Below are 15,562 nucleotides of genomic sequence, written 5' to 3'. Positions count from 1 at the left end.
CGGTCCACTTAAAATTTGAAAACACGGTTGCGGCTGATGTGCTTGCAAGACCTATTTAGGGTTTCTTACACTCTTTTTACTTTATTTGACAAAACTCAGAACAAATACATTAAAATCGGTCGCTGTGAACTGACCATTAAAGTACAAAGTCAAAATTATTAAAAGTATAAACGCTGCATTTAAGTATGACCACAGGAGGGCGGCATTAGACAAGATATGAATATATTTTAGGATTTACATTAGTGAAGTTACAGTATTGTATAACTATTTTGTGGAGCTACCGCCGCCATATGACACACAGGACGCAACTTGCGGCAATCTCTTTGGTAAGGTGGGCACCATATTCACAAGGGCGGATCTTTGATATATTTTTTGCCGTTTTATATAAAGTGAACTTGATACGAAGGTTCTGGAGCGCTCTACATGAGCACCAGTTCCACTACACGACGCCCACTCATGTTTTTGGGGGCGCACGAATAGTAAGTGATTTACCCAGAATCACATCATGTTGAGCCCATGCTGGGACTCGAACCTTGTTCCCCAGGCCCTTACGCCACATCCTCCCCATTTTCTAAAATAAATGTGTACCCCAAAGGTATCGGTCTAATTTACAGGTGAAAATGCATTTAATATCCTAACCTCCACATGCTTTTCAGGTAAAAAAACACCTTCGTAGTGTGGGGGATTGAAATATATCGGATGCCTTTCACATATGACCACCAGAAAACAACCGGAACTGAAAAGAGGCAGAACAAACCGGGGATTCTAAGATTTACACGCAGCACTTGGGATGTTCTCGCAAATGTGCACATGGTCAACGAACAGGGCAAATTTGAGATATTTGTATGGTGGAAATAAACGTAAAGCAGAAGCTCCTTAAAAAAAATCGAGCATGTTTTTAAGCACAAAGTCAATACAGTGACATACAAATTCATAAAAGGTACATATTTTTTTGTGTAAAGGCGGCTGTACGTTTCAGTAATCTTTCCCCGCACAGCGCGCGACAGATGTTCATTGCTTTTGCTATCTGGAGCACCGGCAGTTCCGTGGCGTGATTTCTCGTTGTGTTTGGGATACGGATGACTTTCCCCTGCATGGCCCCTCCTCAGCAAAGAGAGCATGCTGAGACATCAAAGCGCCGGGCTGGGGTAAGTGTAACCTAACCGGGTGAGCTGGAAAAAGGAGCAGGGAGACCAGATTTTTTAAACCAAATAACCGGCCTATTTACAAACATCAAACATAAGAGTAGGACTACAAGTTTGCATCGATCCAGGGGCACAGAATAAATTAAATGCCAAGATAGAAAACAGATACAACGATGGATTAAAAGTAATTGAATGAAACTTTACCCACATTTTCATTTGAGGTAATTAAATCAATTTCTGTTGAAGGCTGCTAATTAATCCTGCACTGTGTCATGATATAAAGGTTTAAAGTTTAGTTACTTACAACCATAACTGTGTGGAAAATATTTTAAAATACATTCATCTCGTTAGTAGGTCATCTTTAGCTGTCTTATTGGTTTACATATACTCCTATTGCTTGTTTGTGTGCTCCTTCCTGATGCATATAAAAAGCACTGTAATAACTAAATTGAACCGTCCAGTCCACGTAACAATTCGTTTGCTTCTTAAAACAAGCATTTGCAATGCAAACGGTCTCGCGTTTGCTTGAGTTTGAGCAATTAGCATTGTAAACTCCTAACTGGACTTTTCTTGCCACATAAATTGAAAATGAAATAAAACAGTTTCACATAACTAACTGGACTTTTCTTGCCATATAAACTGAAAAGTAAAAGTTTCACATAAGCGACCTGACGGCCGCCATCAGTGCGAAGCAGACACACAAACGGAAAAAAACAGTTCACTCATAGTGAAACCTATTGTTAAAAGTGCAATTATCTATGTAACCGGCAAAAGTGCAATTAAGTATGTAACAGGGTCGATGTCATGCAAAGCTCTCTACTTCTGACGAGCGAGATCGCGCTGCGAAACAAGAGAAAAGTAGTCCACAAACCGGACGGAAAACAGTGAGCCTCGTATGTTTTCAGTACTTGGTCGCTGCACTTGAGGAGGGCTAAACACAGGAAAAGGCATGACGTATGCATGCCTTCCACTAATGAAAGCAAGCAGATTTTAAAAGGCAAGCCCAATGAAAGACACTGACGTGAGATGGGCGTGGTTTGAAGCCCAAAGAGAGATAACAACACGGAACTGAGCACTTTGCACTCGCCCTTAAACAATACTCATTACATTTGTGATTAAAACATATCTTAATACCATATGATACCAAAGTCAAGTATTTAGGCTGAGAAATGTCATCTTGTAGCTTTACCCAATCTTCCCAGTGTCCCACCCCTTCCCTAATATATTGTTATTTGTTTATTTGCGCGGTTGCCAGGAACCATTGCATAAAACAGTTGGCGCAGCCTTGCAATTTTCTCTTCCAGTTGGTTAATTTAAACGCCAGTACCGGCCCAATTTGTCGCAATGGCAGAGATCTTATACCTGGGGGACCGTGTGAGGAGTTGAGGGGGATGATCCTGCTTTATTGAATGCTGCTTTTGTGTTACCTCGATAGACATTTCACTAGGGTGCAGTTGAATTGCAGATCCCTAGATGCAAAACATGCCAGCACAGCTTGCCTCCTTGTCCGTAGGCCTCTTCCGTTGGATTTGTTCTTTAGTAATGCTTTTCTTTTTGATACAAGATGATTGCATGAGCAGAGGACATGTAGAAGACCTTCTGTGCCCACACCGCATAAGCGGCAGGTAGTGTTTGATGCGTCTCTCAGCCAGGGGGCTGCATTTGGAGCACTTGGTAAAAGCCCTAGTGCAATGCTTTAAGAATTGCTCCTTTGTTTGCCTCGAGAATCCCTGGCCTAGATATTGTTGTGGTGCCTGAGACGTGTAGGTATACAGAGTCATCCTTGTGCGGGATCTCTGTGAGAAGGCTGCTTTGTCCTCCAGCAGTGATTGAAGCCTGATTGGTTTCCCAGCTATTTTTTTAAGGGGCTATGTGGAATTGAGGTCCTCCAGAGGTCAGTAAGTCCAGTCGTCCTAAGTGAGTCATCTAGGTAGTCTCTGAACAGGGACGTGTTTCTTGCGTTCAAGCTCCTGCCACAGATAGTAGTTAAGGGACTCCGAAGTGGCACCTTGGGCTTTGCTCCAGAAGTTAATGTATGTTGCATATCTTACTCCAGTGTGTATTTTCATCTACTAGTCTAGGTGTCCAATCATCCTTAATAGGTTTTAAATAGAGTAATAAAAATGCCCCTACTGCTCCTAAACCGAGGATCAGGAATTCTGCTCCTATGTATCGGAATCCTTATTGTATCTGATCCACAATCAAAATCAGTTCAAGGCAGGGGAAGGGAGGAGGTGTCTTAGCGCCAAGTTTTCTAGATTCCCTGAAAAGACAAGTGGTGAACAAGAGATGAACAGAGAAAGGCGCGTAACTTCACAGAAACTGTACTAAAATGCATGTCCCCCTTGATTCTGTTTCTGTACAATGACAGCAACATTTTATTCTTGTACATCTAGTGCACTAAAATAGTGCAATAACGATAAGATTACATATTATATTAGCAACCGCATGTGTTTCAAAGGGGAGGTTTTGTCAAAACAGGTAAACTGAGGGAAAATGAACCAACAAAAAAAATCAAAGCGAAAAGGCTTCATACAGTGACCAAAACTATTTCACACTAAGCCACAAAATTGTGAATGGAGTTGACAAAAGTTTTGGCAATCAGGCATTCATAACGGCCTCCTCAGTACCCCAGTCGGTTGTGTGATTCGCGATCTGGATCACAATGAAATATCAGAAAATTAGAACTTATAATAGTGCTCGAAAGATCCAACTGGTATAAAGATTGTGCAAAGTGCAGGAAATGCGCCTGCACAAACAGGACACCATGGAGCAGAAATATTGTCTCGAGTTTGGAACCCTCATTTAGCATTGAAGAAGACAAATGTTGTTCAAAAGATTGCCGACATGGAACCGCAAGAGTAGGTTACTAGCTGGGCTGTACATCTTCACACAGGGAGCTGTGACTTTACATCTTCTATTTGTATGTCAAATTCAAATTATTAAGATGGTAGGGATTCATTTCTCAGGATAGATTAAATTCAGAAAAAAATATAAGTTGCATATCAGGAGGAGTTCAGGACCAAAAATCAAGTACCCAACTAAAATAGGGGTTTGGTCTTCCTACTGATAAGCAATGATGTGGCTTGATATTTTCCACCCAGGAATGCACCTCTAATAACTAGGCTTAAGACAGCAGAAACTGTGTTGCCTTGGTGGGAAAAAAACACCTTTCTTGCAGGTGTGGATGAAGAAATATTTCAACAATAAAAGCATTCTGCCATGGGGACAAAAGCATCTGCTGTATAAACTCACAAATCTGCTGAATGTATTCATGAATCTAGTCTGCATCAGTAAAGGCATGAGTTGTTTAATTATATATTGTTTTACTTTGCTGCCCTTCCTCTGATATTTAATTCCTATAGCTATTACCTATTGCTGCATATTGTTGCATATGCACATCAGTTTCTAAGAATGTACTGTTCATCTTTTCCATATGATAACAAGCCTTTAGTAATTGTATTCATGTACAAAATAAAGCTCTGATTAGTCCCAGTGTGCTCTTATACCAGTATTCACAAATATCTGTGTCTATCATTGTACTAAGACTACAAGAATTCCCAGGAGAAGCTTCCAATGTATTGTCAGAAATTTACAATTTTTCCTGCCACATGATTTAGTAAACACTACCACATAATTTGGTCAGCTTGCTGCATAATTCCAGTGGCCCTGTTCTATGTCCACATGGGTCAACTACTCGTGACTTACATCTCGAGTCTTCAGGCAACACGTTTAGGATTCCTTTAAAGTGCATATGTTGCTACCGTTTCACCTGCCAAGAAAGTGTTGGATAGATTAACGGAATCTCATCTGTTTCCCTGCTCCAGATGCTAATTTGGTATACCTGCACTGCCCGAGGGGCCAAGGAACACCAATATGGCTTGGCTAAGATTAGCTTGGAACCATAGTATGTAGAGTATGTATGGAAATGTATGATTTTCCATGAATACTATGTAAAGCCCTTGCAATTTTTGTAAATCCTCAGAAAGACACAAATGTACACAAACTGTAGGTGTATGTCATTCATTCCTAGTTTTTTCAGTTTCATGTTACTTTTCGTAGAGGCTATAGTTACCATAGTTGAAAATGCACTCTTGCTCCATATTGTTGAAATGTTTGCCAATTGTTGGAAATAGAACAGATTTCTAGAGGTGATACAGTAGAATGTTAACAGCCCTGACCATTAGAACATCATATTGACGATTCCTTTTACTACCTTAATAATTTTAGAAAAAGTTTTGCAGACCACCAATCATACTTATGCACAAGCGTATCGAGTCTGGACTCAAAATAAGGCTGCTGCAACTTTATTTGATAGAGGCCTTTTTACAAACTGTAACCACGTGTTTTTTGCAACAATTCTTAATCGGTATATCAACGATATTCCAGAGGCACAAAGTGAACCACATACTTTCTATGTTGTGTATAGTTTCCACTGGAACCCATTACTAACTGTAGTGGATGTGGAAGGAAAAAGTTTTGTTTTTCACTGCTAGTTTTGTAAATGGCCCTTTGTGCAGGGTTATCCCCAAACTTTTTGCCTTCTTCCTCCTATTTTTTTCAGGTCTGTTTTTGCTGGTTTATTGTCTCTGTGCACTTTACCACTGCTAAACAGTGCTAAAGTGCATATGCTCTCTGTGTAAATTGTACTGTTGATTGGTTTATCCATGATCTGCATATTTGATTTACTTGTAAGTCCCTAGTAACGTGCACTAGAGATGCCCAGGCCCTGTAAATCAAATGCTATTAGTAGGCCTGCAGCACTGGTTGTGCCACCCACATTAGTAGCCCTGTAAACATGGCTCAGACCTGCTACTGCAGTGTCTGTGTGTGCAGTTTTAAACTGCCAATCTGACTTGGCAAGTGTACCCACTTGCCAGGCCTGAAACTTCCCTTTTACTACATGTCAGGGACCCCTAAGGTAGGACCTAGGTAGCCTCAGCGGCAGGGTGCAGTGTATGTTTAAGGTAGGACATAATCTAGTGTGTTTTACATGTCCTAACAGTGAAATACTGCCAAATTCACCTATCTCTCTCATAAGTTAACATGGGGGCTGCCTTCAAATATCCTTAAAGCTCAGATTCCCTTCGAGAGCAGATAAAAATGTGGGGTTTAGGGTCTCTGAACACACAATTTAAAAATACATCTTTTAGTGAAGTTGGTTTTTAAATTGTCTGTTTGAAAATGCCATTTTCGGAAAGTAGGCATTTTCTTGCTTAAACCATTCTGTGACTCTGCCTGTTTGTGGATTGTCTGTCTGGGTCAGTTTGACAGTTGGGCTGTTATGCACCTCTCTAAACAGTGATACAAAAGGGGGTGGGGGTGTAGCCTGCATATCCTGATGAGCCATCTGCGTTAGAGGCGAGGGAGGAGTGGTCGTTCACACATGAGAGGACTGCGCCTGCCCTCACACAATGCAGTCTCCAACTCCCTGGTGTGCGTCGGGGGCCTGGCCTGGACAAGGAAGGAGCTTGCAAACACTTGAGACTTTGCTTTGAAGTTAGCCAACTTCAAAGGCAGAACAGGGTATACAAAGAGGACCCAAAACCCCAGACTTTTAGAATCTTTCTGGAATCAAGAGAAACCTTTGCCAAGGAGAAGAGCTGAAGAGCAAGAGGAGGAGTACTGTCTCTTTGCTGTGTTGCTTTGCTGGGTGTCCTGCTTGAGAAAGTTCTCCAAGGGCTTGGAGTAGAGCTTGCCTCCTGTTGGAAGTCTCAGCAACACCAAAGACTTCAGTTTCCTCCACCTGCAGCACTGGGAACTGTGTGTTCTGTTCTGTACAAGAAGAAAAACCACAGCGACACCACCAACGAAGCCGCTGGCCTGCTCCGTGACCTGCCGACGCCGCACGGAGTCACATTGCCTTGCTTTGCACTGCGACCGTAGTCTCACCGACACCGTCATCAGATGACTTCACCATGCCGCTGCTCGCACCGCGACCTGTGGGCCCCCCACTCCGGCATCGCCTGCTCACACCGCAGCCTGGGCCTCCCGGATGCCACCGCTCCTGCTGACACCGGTGCACCTGCCTACACCGTGGCCTGTGGACAATGCTCATCAGGAGCACAAAGCACCGTCCAGTCCTGCACCGCAGCCCCGGTCCACCGCAGCCCTGGTCCACCGAACCCAGCACCATCGACTCCAGCATCGTCACCAGGCATCCCTGCCTGCGCCATGGCCTGCGGACACTGATCGTGAGGGCCACAAAGCAACGTCCCGCCCCGCACCACTGGCTTAGGCCTACTGACGACAGCGCTTCCGCAACGACGACGACGCTGCCTGCACCGTGACCTGTGGACACTGCACGTTGCTCTGCCCTGCTTCACACCGCAGCACTGGTCTCACTGACACCGCTGGATGCCGTCACCGAGCCGCTGCCTACACCGTGACCTGTCAGCACCGCACGTCGCATCGTCCCGCTTCGCAACGCACCCCCAACGCAATCAACGCCGGCGCACCTGACTTCATCAGCCCGGAGTTCTAACCGCAAGGTGTGTGACTTCAAGGGCCCAACGACTCCTTCACCGACTCTGGAACCGACACCGCAACGTCAGCGACGCTGCTCTCCAGAGCTCTCCGCGAGGATCATAACGCCCTACAAATCCAAGGTACTGCTTGCGGGTCTTTCCGACACTGTAGCTTGCCCGCGACGCTGAGGCCGTCCTGAACTGTTGGTTTTGTTGCTCATGGCACCGTGATAGCCCCAGTTGGAGCTATTGACTTCAAGGAACTGTATTTTTGAGTAATATCATATTTTTATTACTGTATGTTGGCTTTTTATCATATTTGGTCTTGTTCTAAATAGATAAATATTGGATATTTTTCTAAAACTGCTGTGGTGTCCTTTTGTAGTGTTTTCGCTGTGTTACTGTGTGTTATGTGCGAATGCTTTACACATTGCTTCTGAGAGGAGCCTGACTGCTTGTGCCAAACTACCAAGGGGGTAAGCAGGGGTTATCTGAGCGGGTATCTCCCCTATCCTGACCAGAGTGAGGGTCCCTACTTGGACAGGGTGCAAACCGACTGCCAACCGACTAGAGACCTCATTTCTAACAGCTACCATTTCATAGTTCTGAATAAGGACAGGAACTGCAGTGCCGCCTTACACAAGTATCCAGAGACCCATAAGAGGAGATAGTGTTGTAATCTACCTGAATGGTACCTTCCTTCCCATGCTCTTCCCCCACTACTATTTAAATATGGTATTGCCTTTAGACCCTTCAGGTGAAGCTCAAGTGGAATGTTGAGTTCTCAGTCATGGCAGGACAGGAGACATAGCGTGTGTTATAATAAATCTTCTTTTCCACATAATTGCCTGCTTCCTCTTTTGTCACCTCTTCAGATAGATTGGTGAGTGATGGTCTTTCATCTTCTTCACATGTTCGCTTCTTCTTCAGACAAGAAAGATGTGGAAGAATGGCAGGGTCCACCAACCGCCATCACCCTAGCCTGCCATAGGTCAGTGCTGACCAATGGCAGAGGGGATTTCTCCCCATACCAGTATCCACTCCAACAGCACCATCGTCAATACGATGTCTGTTCTCTGAGTGAAAGAGGAGACTTCAGTCCTCTGCTTGGTGGAGTGAGGCATGGCCCTGCGTGGTGGTGGGCGACAATGACAGGAGGCCAGGTCTTCCTTGCAGATTTTGTAAGCACAAAGGGAGGTGAGTGTGGCAGGATGCTAGATATTGATTTTTACGTATTTTTGGGCAAGGAATGCTAAAGAGGGTGCAGTGCCAGGTGTTACCTCTTTCTTTGTCCATGTCTGTCGAGGGAGCTATGGAGGAATGGCCAGATGGAGGTGATAAGGGTTGGCGATTGCCAAGTACTGGTTTGGTTTTTTGATGACTAAAGAAGGAGGGGTGATGGTTCAGGGAGCCCATGTTGTTGAAGCACCTCTCAAACTCTAACCCTGGTGGGCTATGTACTACATGCCATTGTACAAGGAACACCTGTCTATCGTGTACAGTGGGGGGGCTTCCACCTCGGAGCTCCAAGAACCATCATAGAACATGCGAGCCTCAGGCTTCCAAGAGACCTCGCAGGCAACTAACACAACACTCTTGACAATTTTTGGTTTAGTTAAGTTTATGGGTCATAATTCATCTTTTAGCGATTCTTTTATAGCATTTTTTCATTATTATTTCTACCACAGCCATTAAAGAGATGGCTTGACCTTGGCAACCGTATTATTTCATCAAAATAGCAGAAGTAACATTACATTTCTTTAATTCCCATCACACAAGTGTCGATCTCAAAGTCTTTACCTGAATGTCAACAATGGAAGTGATAAACGCAATCTGCAGTGACCCGCATGCTTCCCGATGACGTCAGATGAGTAATATCACACACAGTTCGACCATGATACCATGATTCTTGACAATACATAAGAAGATAAATTCAAGTGTAAATTAAATACATTTCTTTCGAATGTTCATATAAGAAGAAATGAATAATCTCAGATTTAATATTCTTACTCCTAAAGAAAACCTAACATGTTCTTTGCAGAGTACCAGCACCTGTGATGGCATATACATTGTTGAAGTACTTTGCATGTAAGGATTAATTTGATAAAGGAGATGCAAACAGCGCTCTAACACGGTGCATGCTTGTGTGTATATTTCTGTGTCTATGCACAGTCGGCAATTTAATTGTGTCAGCGCCAACACATAATGGAAAAGGTAAATGGCCCAATAAGCTGCAGGGTGACTGTACCGTATCATGTAGGAGTTTACAGTACCAGATAATGGAAGATCGCTTCATATGTTTTTTACATCATTATAATTGATGCCAGTATGCATACTGTTTCTTCTCGTCAGCCACCCTGCACCTCTAGAAGCCATTTTGCCTGACGAGCAGCGCAAGTTGTGTTACTCTTGGCTTTCCCATACCTCCCTCTTAGACTATGATGGTCCCAAAAGGGCCCTCCTGTCTCTCTCCCAGAATGTAACTTTCAACAGGTTATCTCACCCTCTCCAGTGCTTCTCCATCAGCCCTGAACCATCCATATCATGCGGGTGATTTGATCTTTATTGTTGGGTTTGTTAGCCTTATGTAGCTGCTTCGATACAATGCACCACTTGTCCTACAAGCACAGCATCCATTGGTTTGTATGTCAAGCCCACCACAAAATCACCACAGATAAAAATCACAACCCTAAACGAACCACAGCTGGCATGAAGATTGAAAGTGTACTGAAGAAACCACCATTAACGGCATGTGATCTTTTATTTTTCATTTATTTAGAGAATTCTTGCCATCCAATGAAATCATTGCGCCAACTGATGCCAGACAGATTCACATGGCTTCCCATCTGGGGTCTCCAGTTCCAGGACATGTGAACATGTTATCCAACCGAGTGTACACAGGCCCAGGTAAGAGCTCCCATGTTTGATATGTGAGAGGCAAAAGCACACAGAACAGAATCAACCGTGTGATGGAAATTGAGCCTCGCCTATGTAAATAGTGTAACACGTTGCTTAATTTGTAAATTAAGAGGTACCGGTGCTCAAAGCCCTTCTCTTAAACACGAGGCTGCTGTAATTAAATCTGCCAGCACTGAATACTGAGGCAGTGTAACCCTGAAGCCATCTCGGGCCTCTTCAATCCATTTACGGCCACCCCTGCCCCTTCAGCTCATCCTGTAACTTTCTACTTTCTCCCTTTATGACGCCTTTTCGTTTTCCCCTTCCTTCGTCTTTCCCCTATTTGTCTTTTGCTCGCAGCAAATGCTTGAGGCAGACGAATAAGCCCCGGCCCTCACAAATAAGTGCCGGTGCTGAGTACCGGAAAGAACAAGCACAAATTAAGCACTGGTGTAACAACTTAAACAATCCTTGCTGTTTTGTAGAAGAAGCCTTTAGCTACAGTATCTGTCCCTGCAAGAATTTGTTTTATAGGATATTTTTTATTCGAGTGTGGGCATCTTGCCCCTGGCACATAGTGCAGCTACTCTCAAGCTTGGCACATTTGTCCCCCTAAGGGGACTTGCCTACCTTTTCCGTTGCTGGTAGCTCGAGCCATATTAATATTATTTATATCAGTGCATCATGTTCTTAAATTGACATGAGTTTGGTGTAAGTTCTTTTCTTACTATTTATTTTAGAGAAAAAGTGTGAGTGTTCATATGTGGTTGTGTGTGTTTGTATAAGGTGCGAGTTATGTAGGCAGAGCCCCTTTTCTTTCCTTGGGCCTCTCATTCCTCCACTTGTCATAAAATGCACTAAGGTATGAGTTCAGGGTGGCTGAAGTTGCATCTTATCCCAGAATGAGCACTATAGTCTATCCCCGCTCTATGTTTGTTTAAGATAAGACAGAACTAAAAGTGTTCACTCCCTCTTCCTTGTCCAGTTCTCTGACTCAGTAGAAGGGTAAACATAGATTGGTGCTGCCGGAGGTGTGTGGACTACAGTGCCCCCTACATTTTACCCCAAGAAGATCACATGAGACTTTCTCATTTTTTTCTATGTTGTAATTAATTTTGACTGCTCTACTTTACCTACCTGATACCTACTTTTTACCAAAGTGATAACTCTAAACAGAAATTCAGTTTATTGAGTGTGATTTCTGTGGCAAACTCGATGTGGGTTACCCACTCCCAGAGTGAGCCTTGTCTGCTCAGCCTCGCTACCCTTGGAGAGTCGAGCGTGCAAACAGAGGGAGGGATTTACAAGGCCCTAGCGCTTCTTAGCAGCACCCAAGCGTAATTTTTTAATGCTAATGTGGCGTTAAGGAGGCCATTCTCATTCACCATATTTACAAAGTGGCGCAATGCCTGCATTGCGCCACTTTGTGCCCCCCCCCTTGCACCACATTATACCTGCGCCAGGCATAATGTATGCAAATGGGGTAGGGAGGCCCATAAAAATGGCACAGTGAAATCTACAAGATTTCCCTGCGCCACTTTTAGTGGCTTTTTTATCGCCTGCTCAGATTAGACATTAAAATGACGTGGCCATTACTTTCCATGGGCCTCCTTTACAGCGCTAATCCTTCAAAGTACCACAATAGGGTCATACATTTTTATGCCATTGTCCTAACACGCACCATGGTGCGCCATATTGGAAATACAGCTCACACATGGTGTTGTTAGGTGCCAGTAGGGGGGTGCAAGAAAAGTGGAACATCACAACTGAAGCGCCACTTTCTTGTAAATCTGGCCCAGAGTAACTTTGTTTTCCAACCTAAGTGCAATACCCTGGACATTAATAGTAATTGACAGTAACCACCACAGATATCAACCACTGACTGCTCCAGGAGCCAGAGAAACGGCCTCACATCCACTGGATGATTATCAAGAAAACTCATTGCAATAATATATTCACGATTTTGTTTTCTTTTTAAGGCTACGGGCTTCTCCATCCAGAGTCAATAGACACTTTGGCCAGAAGGCAGGAGCTGGTTCAAAAGCAAAATATAGCCAGGTAAGTGTTTTCATTTTTTTAAAATAACAATATGGGATCGTTTTAGCACATAAAGAAATTTAAAATGCAAACATCAGTAAGAATACAACAGGGATTAAAAAAGACTGAAAGTGCATTTGCTACATTTTGTTCTGACTGAATGGCTGTGGATATCTAGTATTTGCGATTTAGCATCATGTGACTAAAATAAATACACAAAAAAATAAATTGCAGTAAGTTGAAGGTGAAATATACTTTGCAGCAGGAAGCATATATTTTGAGGAACATCAGAAGGTTTGAGAGAAGAACATACTGCTTTCAATTAAGCAAGGGCATTTATATTAATTAACTTCAGAATCTCTGAAGAAAAAATGCAAAGGAACAAAAAGGTATCCAATGAAAGACAAGTCGTTTAAAGGAGATTTTTTAAACCTAAGGAAAATGCCGACATGAAATCACTTAAGTACCATAAAAAAAAAAAAACATATAAAACACACAGGCATTTTTTTGCATTAAAATTGTGAAAGAAAATTAGCAATGATCGAAGAATATCAGTACATATAATGCATTTACTGAAGCTCAAAAACTGACGGGAGCAAGGTTAAAATAAACTTCTATCACGACTTATTATTCAAGTTCATTCTTTACGGGCGAGCGCAAAGCGCTCCGTCCTGTGTTGTAATCTCTCTTTGGGCTTCAAACCACGTGCATGTCACGTCAGTTTCTTTTATTGGTTCATGAGCTTGCCTTTTAAAATCTGCTTGCTTTCATTAGTGAAAGGCATGCATACGTCATGCCTTTTCCGGTGTTCAGCCCTCCTAGAGCACAGTGAGCAAGTACTGAAAATATACGAGGCTCACGTTTTCTGTCCGGTTTCTGGACTACTTTTTCTCTTTTTTCGCAGCGCGATCTCGCTGGACAGAAGTCGAGCGCTTTGCACGACATCGATCCTGTTACATAGTTAATTGCACTTTTGCCGGTTACGTAGATAATTGCACTTTTAGCAATAGGTTTCACTACGAGTGAACTTTTATTTCCCTTTGTGTGTCTGCTTTGCACTGATGGCAGCCGTCAGCTCGCTTATGTGAAACTTTTACTTTTCAGTTAAAATGGCAAGAAAAGTCCAGTTAGTTATGTGAAACTGCTTCATTTTCATTTTCAATTTATGTGGCAAGAAAAGTCCGGCTAGGTGTTTACAATGCTAACTGCTCTAGCTCAAGCAAACACAAGACCGGTTGCCTTGCAAATGCTTGTTTTTAGCTTGTCTCTGCCACTACAAACAAGGACCAACAATATATAAATCAATCATGACCCTGATCGTTAAGGGAACAGTCCAATCCGAACTCCAAGGCCATGTCCCTCTGAAGAAGAACACAAACAACCGCAGATAGGTGTCTTTTCCTTGTTTGACCTCATTAATTCAGTTTCAGTCCTATGACGCGAGAACTTGGCCCCTATACATTGACATAACTTGTATTAATCTGGGTCACTGATAATCACTCTGGGATGCATTCCAGTGCATTGTTTTTTATCCCTTCTGAACCATTACATACAGGGACCAGCCACGTGCAAATCAGTGTTGCCCCTACAGCCAGAACAGCCCAGTCTGCACTGCCCAGCGATGGGACTGCTGAATAAGCACAAAAGCAACCCCAGGAGGATTTCACCCATGTTGTAGCTCCGAAATGAAATTCAGATTTATTCTAGCATGTTTGGCATTTTGGAGCTCAGAAGACACCCTTTCTTCTGATGTATTCCCCCCTTCTCTTCCCCCCCGGGCAAATTCAGTTGTTTCTGTGATGTGTCTAAGCTCCTGCCATTTTGCAGGTCAAGGTAGAAGCCAGAAGAGTGTCACGAGAAGCAGAAAGTTGGAAGGCTCTTCATTATTATCCTCGTTATGAGGGACATGCTCCAGTCCTCGGTGAGGAATGGAGTCAGAGTCATAAAAGGCCTCATCCTCCTAAATATTGCTTTTGAGGCAAAGGGGCAGGAAAAGAGCCATCCTCAACTGATTGTTGTGCCCTGGTAATCTCACCACGTGACATTAGACATACACTAGCCGATTTCTGCTCTGATCTGCCCATGGAAGTGGTGTGAAATTCGGAACAGGAGTCACAGGAGCCAGGACAAGCACTCGCACCATAACAACCAGTGGCGTCTGTGGAAACGAATGGCCCCGAGTCCAGGGAATAAGCCCCTTCAAATGCATATTGTGAGACGGGAGTGCCACAGAGGCAAAGAGCCTTGTTTGCTTGGACATTTCGTATTTGGGCTTGGACACGTTCTTCAAATTTGTCTTGGACTTACCTGAGAATTCCAAGCAGGAATGGTAGAAGGAAAGCCTTGAAACTTGAAATGGGACCATCTACACATAGAGATTGGCTTACCATGCCCCGATGGCCTTTGGATGCATCAAGAAACAAATGTTGCAGGACATGAAATGGTGTTTGGTTCCAAAACACCAAAGGCAGACATCATGGTGGTCTGTGGCCAACATCTTGTGATTTGCGTGGCACCTCGTAAAATCAGTTGTTTTGGGGGAAGACAACCCTGTAGGAGCAGAGCTTTGTGTAGGGGTGGCCCTTAAATGCAGCTCTGTGTTCTCATGTCCAGATGTGGAATGCAGGCTGGTGGTGCCAACTACCCTAGTGCTGCTGCAAGGTGTTTTACGGATCCACTCTCGTGGCTGAAGGAAATCACAAGGTGAGGAATCTGCAGTTAGACGTCTCCATCAGAACATAACAAAATCATGGCAAATGTGTTCTAAGCGGATATCCACACATCAAGCACAATTTTAAAATTTACTGTAAAGGGTTGCTACTGCCATATCATGACTTCAATGCATAGGAGTTCTGTGACTGGTAGCACGACCTATGAAATGCTGTCTCTGTTTGTTAGTCTCCATTCAAACTCCTGGCCAGTGTGCATAGCTATTCAGTTCTTGCCTACACACATACAAATAACACTAATAGATTTGAATCATCTCTACACAACCCAGCTCAGTTGTACACACCA

The 15,562-nt window shown here is 43.5% G+C and overlaps 1 protein-coding gene across 1 annotated transcript in view; it reads left to right on the top strand.

The window, feature by feature from the left end:
• SAMD7 (sterile alpha motif domain containing 7) overlaps nt 1-15,562 on the top strand; it is a 75,025-nt gene that overhangs the window by 23,131 nt on the left and 36,332 nt on the right. Inside the window, exons 4-5 of the mRNA XM_069215414.1 lie at nt 10,392-10,519; nt 12,490-12,568. Of these exons, the coding sequence (XP_069071515.1) occupies nt 10,392-10,519; nt 12,490-12,568 (207 nt within the window). The remainder of the gene's footprint in view (nt 1-10,391; nt 10,520-12,489; nt 12,569-15,562) is intronic.

This window comes from Pleurodeles waltl, chromosome 11, assembly GCF_031143425.1.
Source record: "Pleurodeles waltl isolate 20211129_DDA chromosome 11, aPleWal1.hap1.20221129, whole genome shotgun sequence".
NCBI classification, from domain to species: domain Eukaryota; kingdom Metazoa; phylum Chordata; class Amphibia; order Caudata; family Salamandridae; genus Pleurodeles; species Pleurodeles waltl.
The sequence above is the reverse complement of the archived record's forward strand: the minus strand, read 5'-3'. Positions and strand labels throughout refer to the sequence as shown.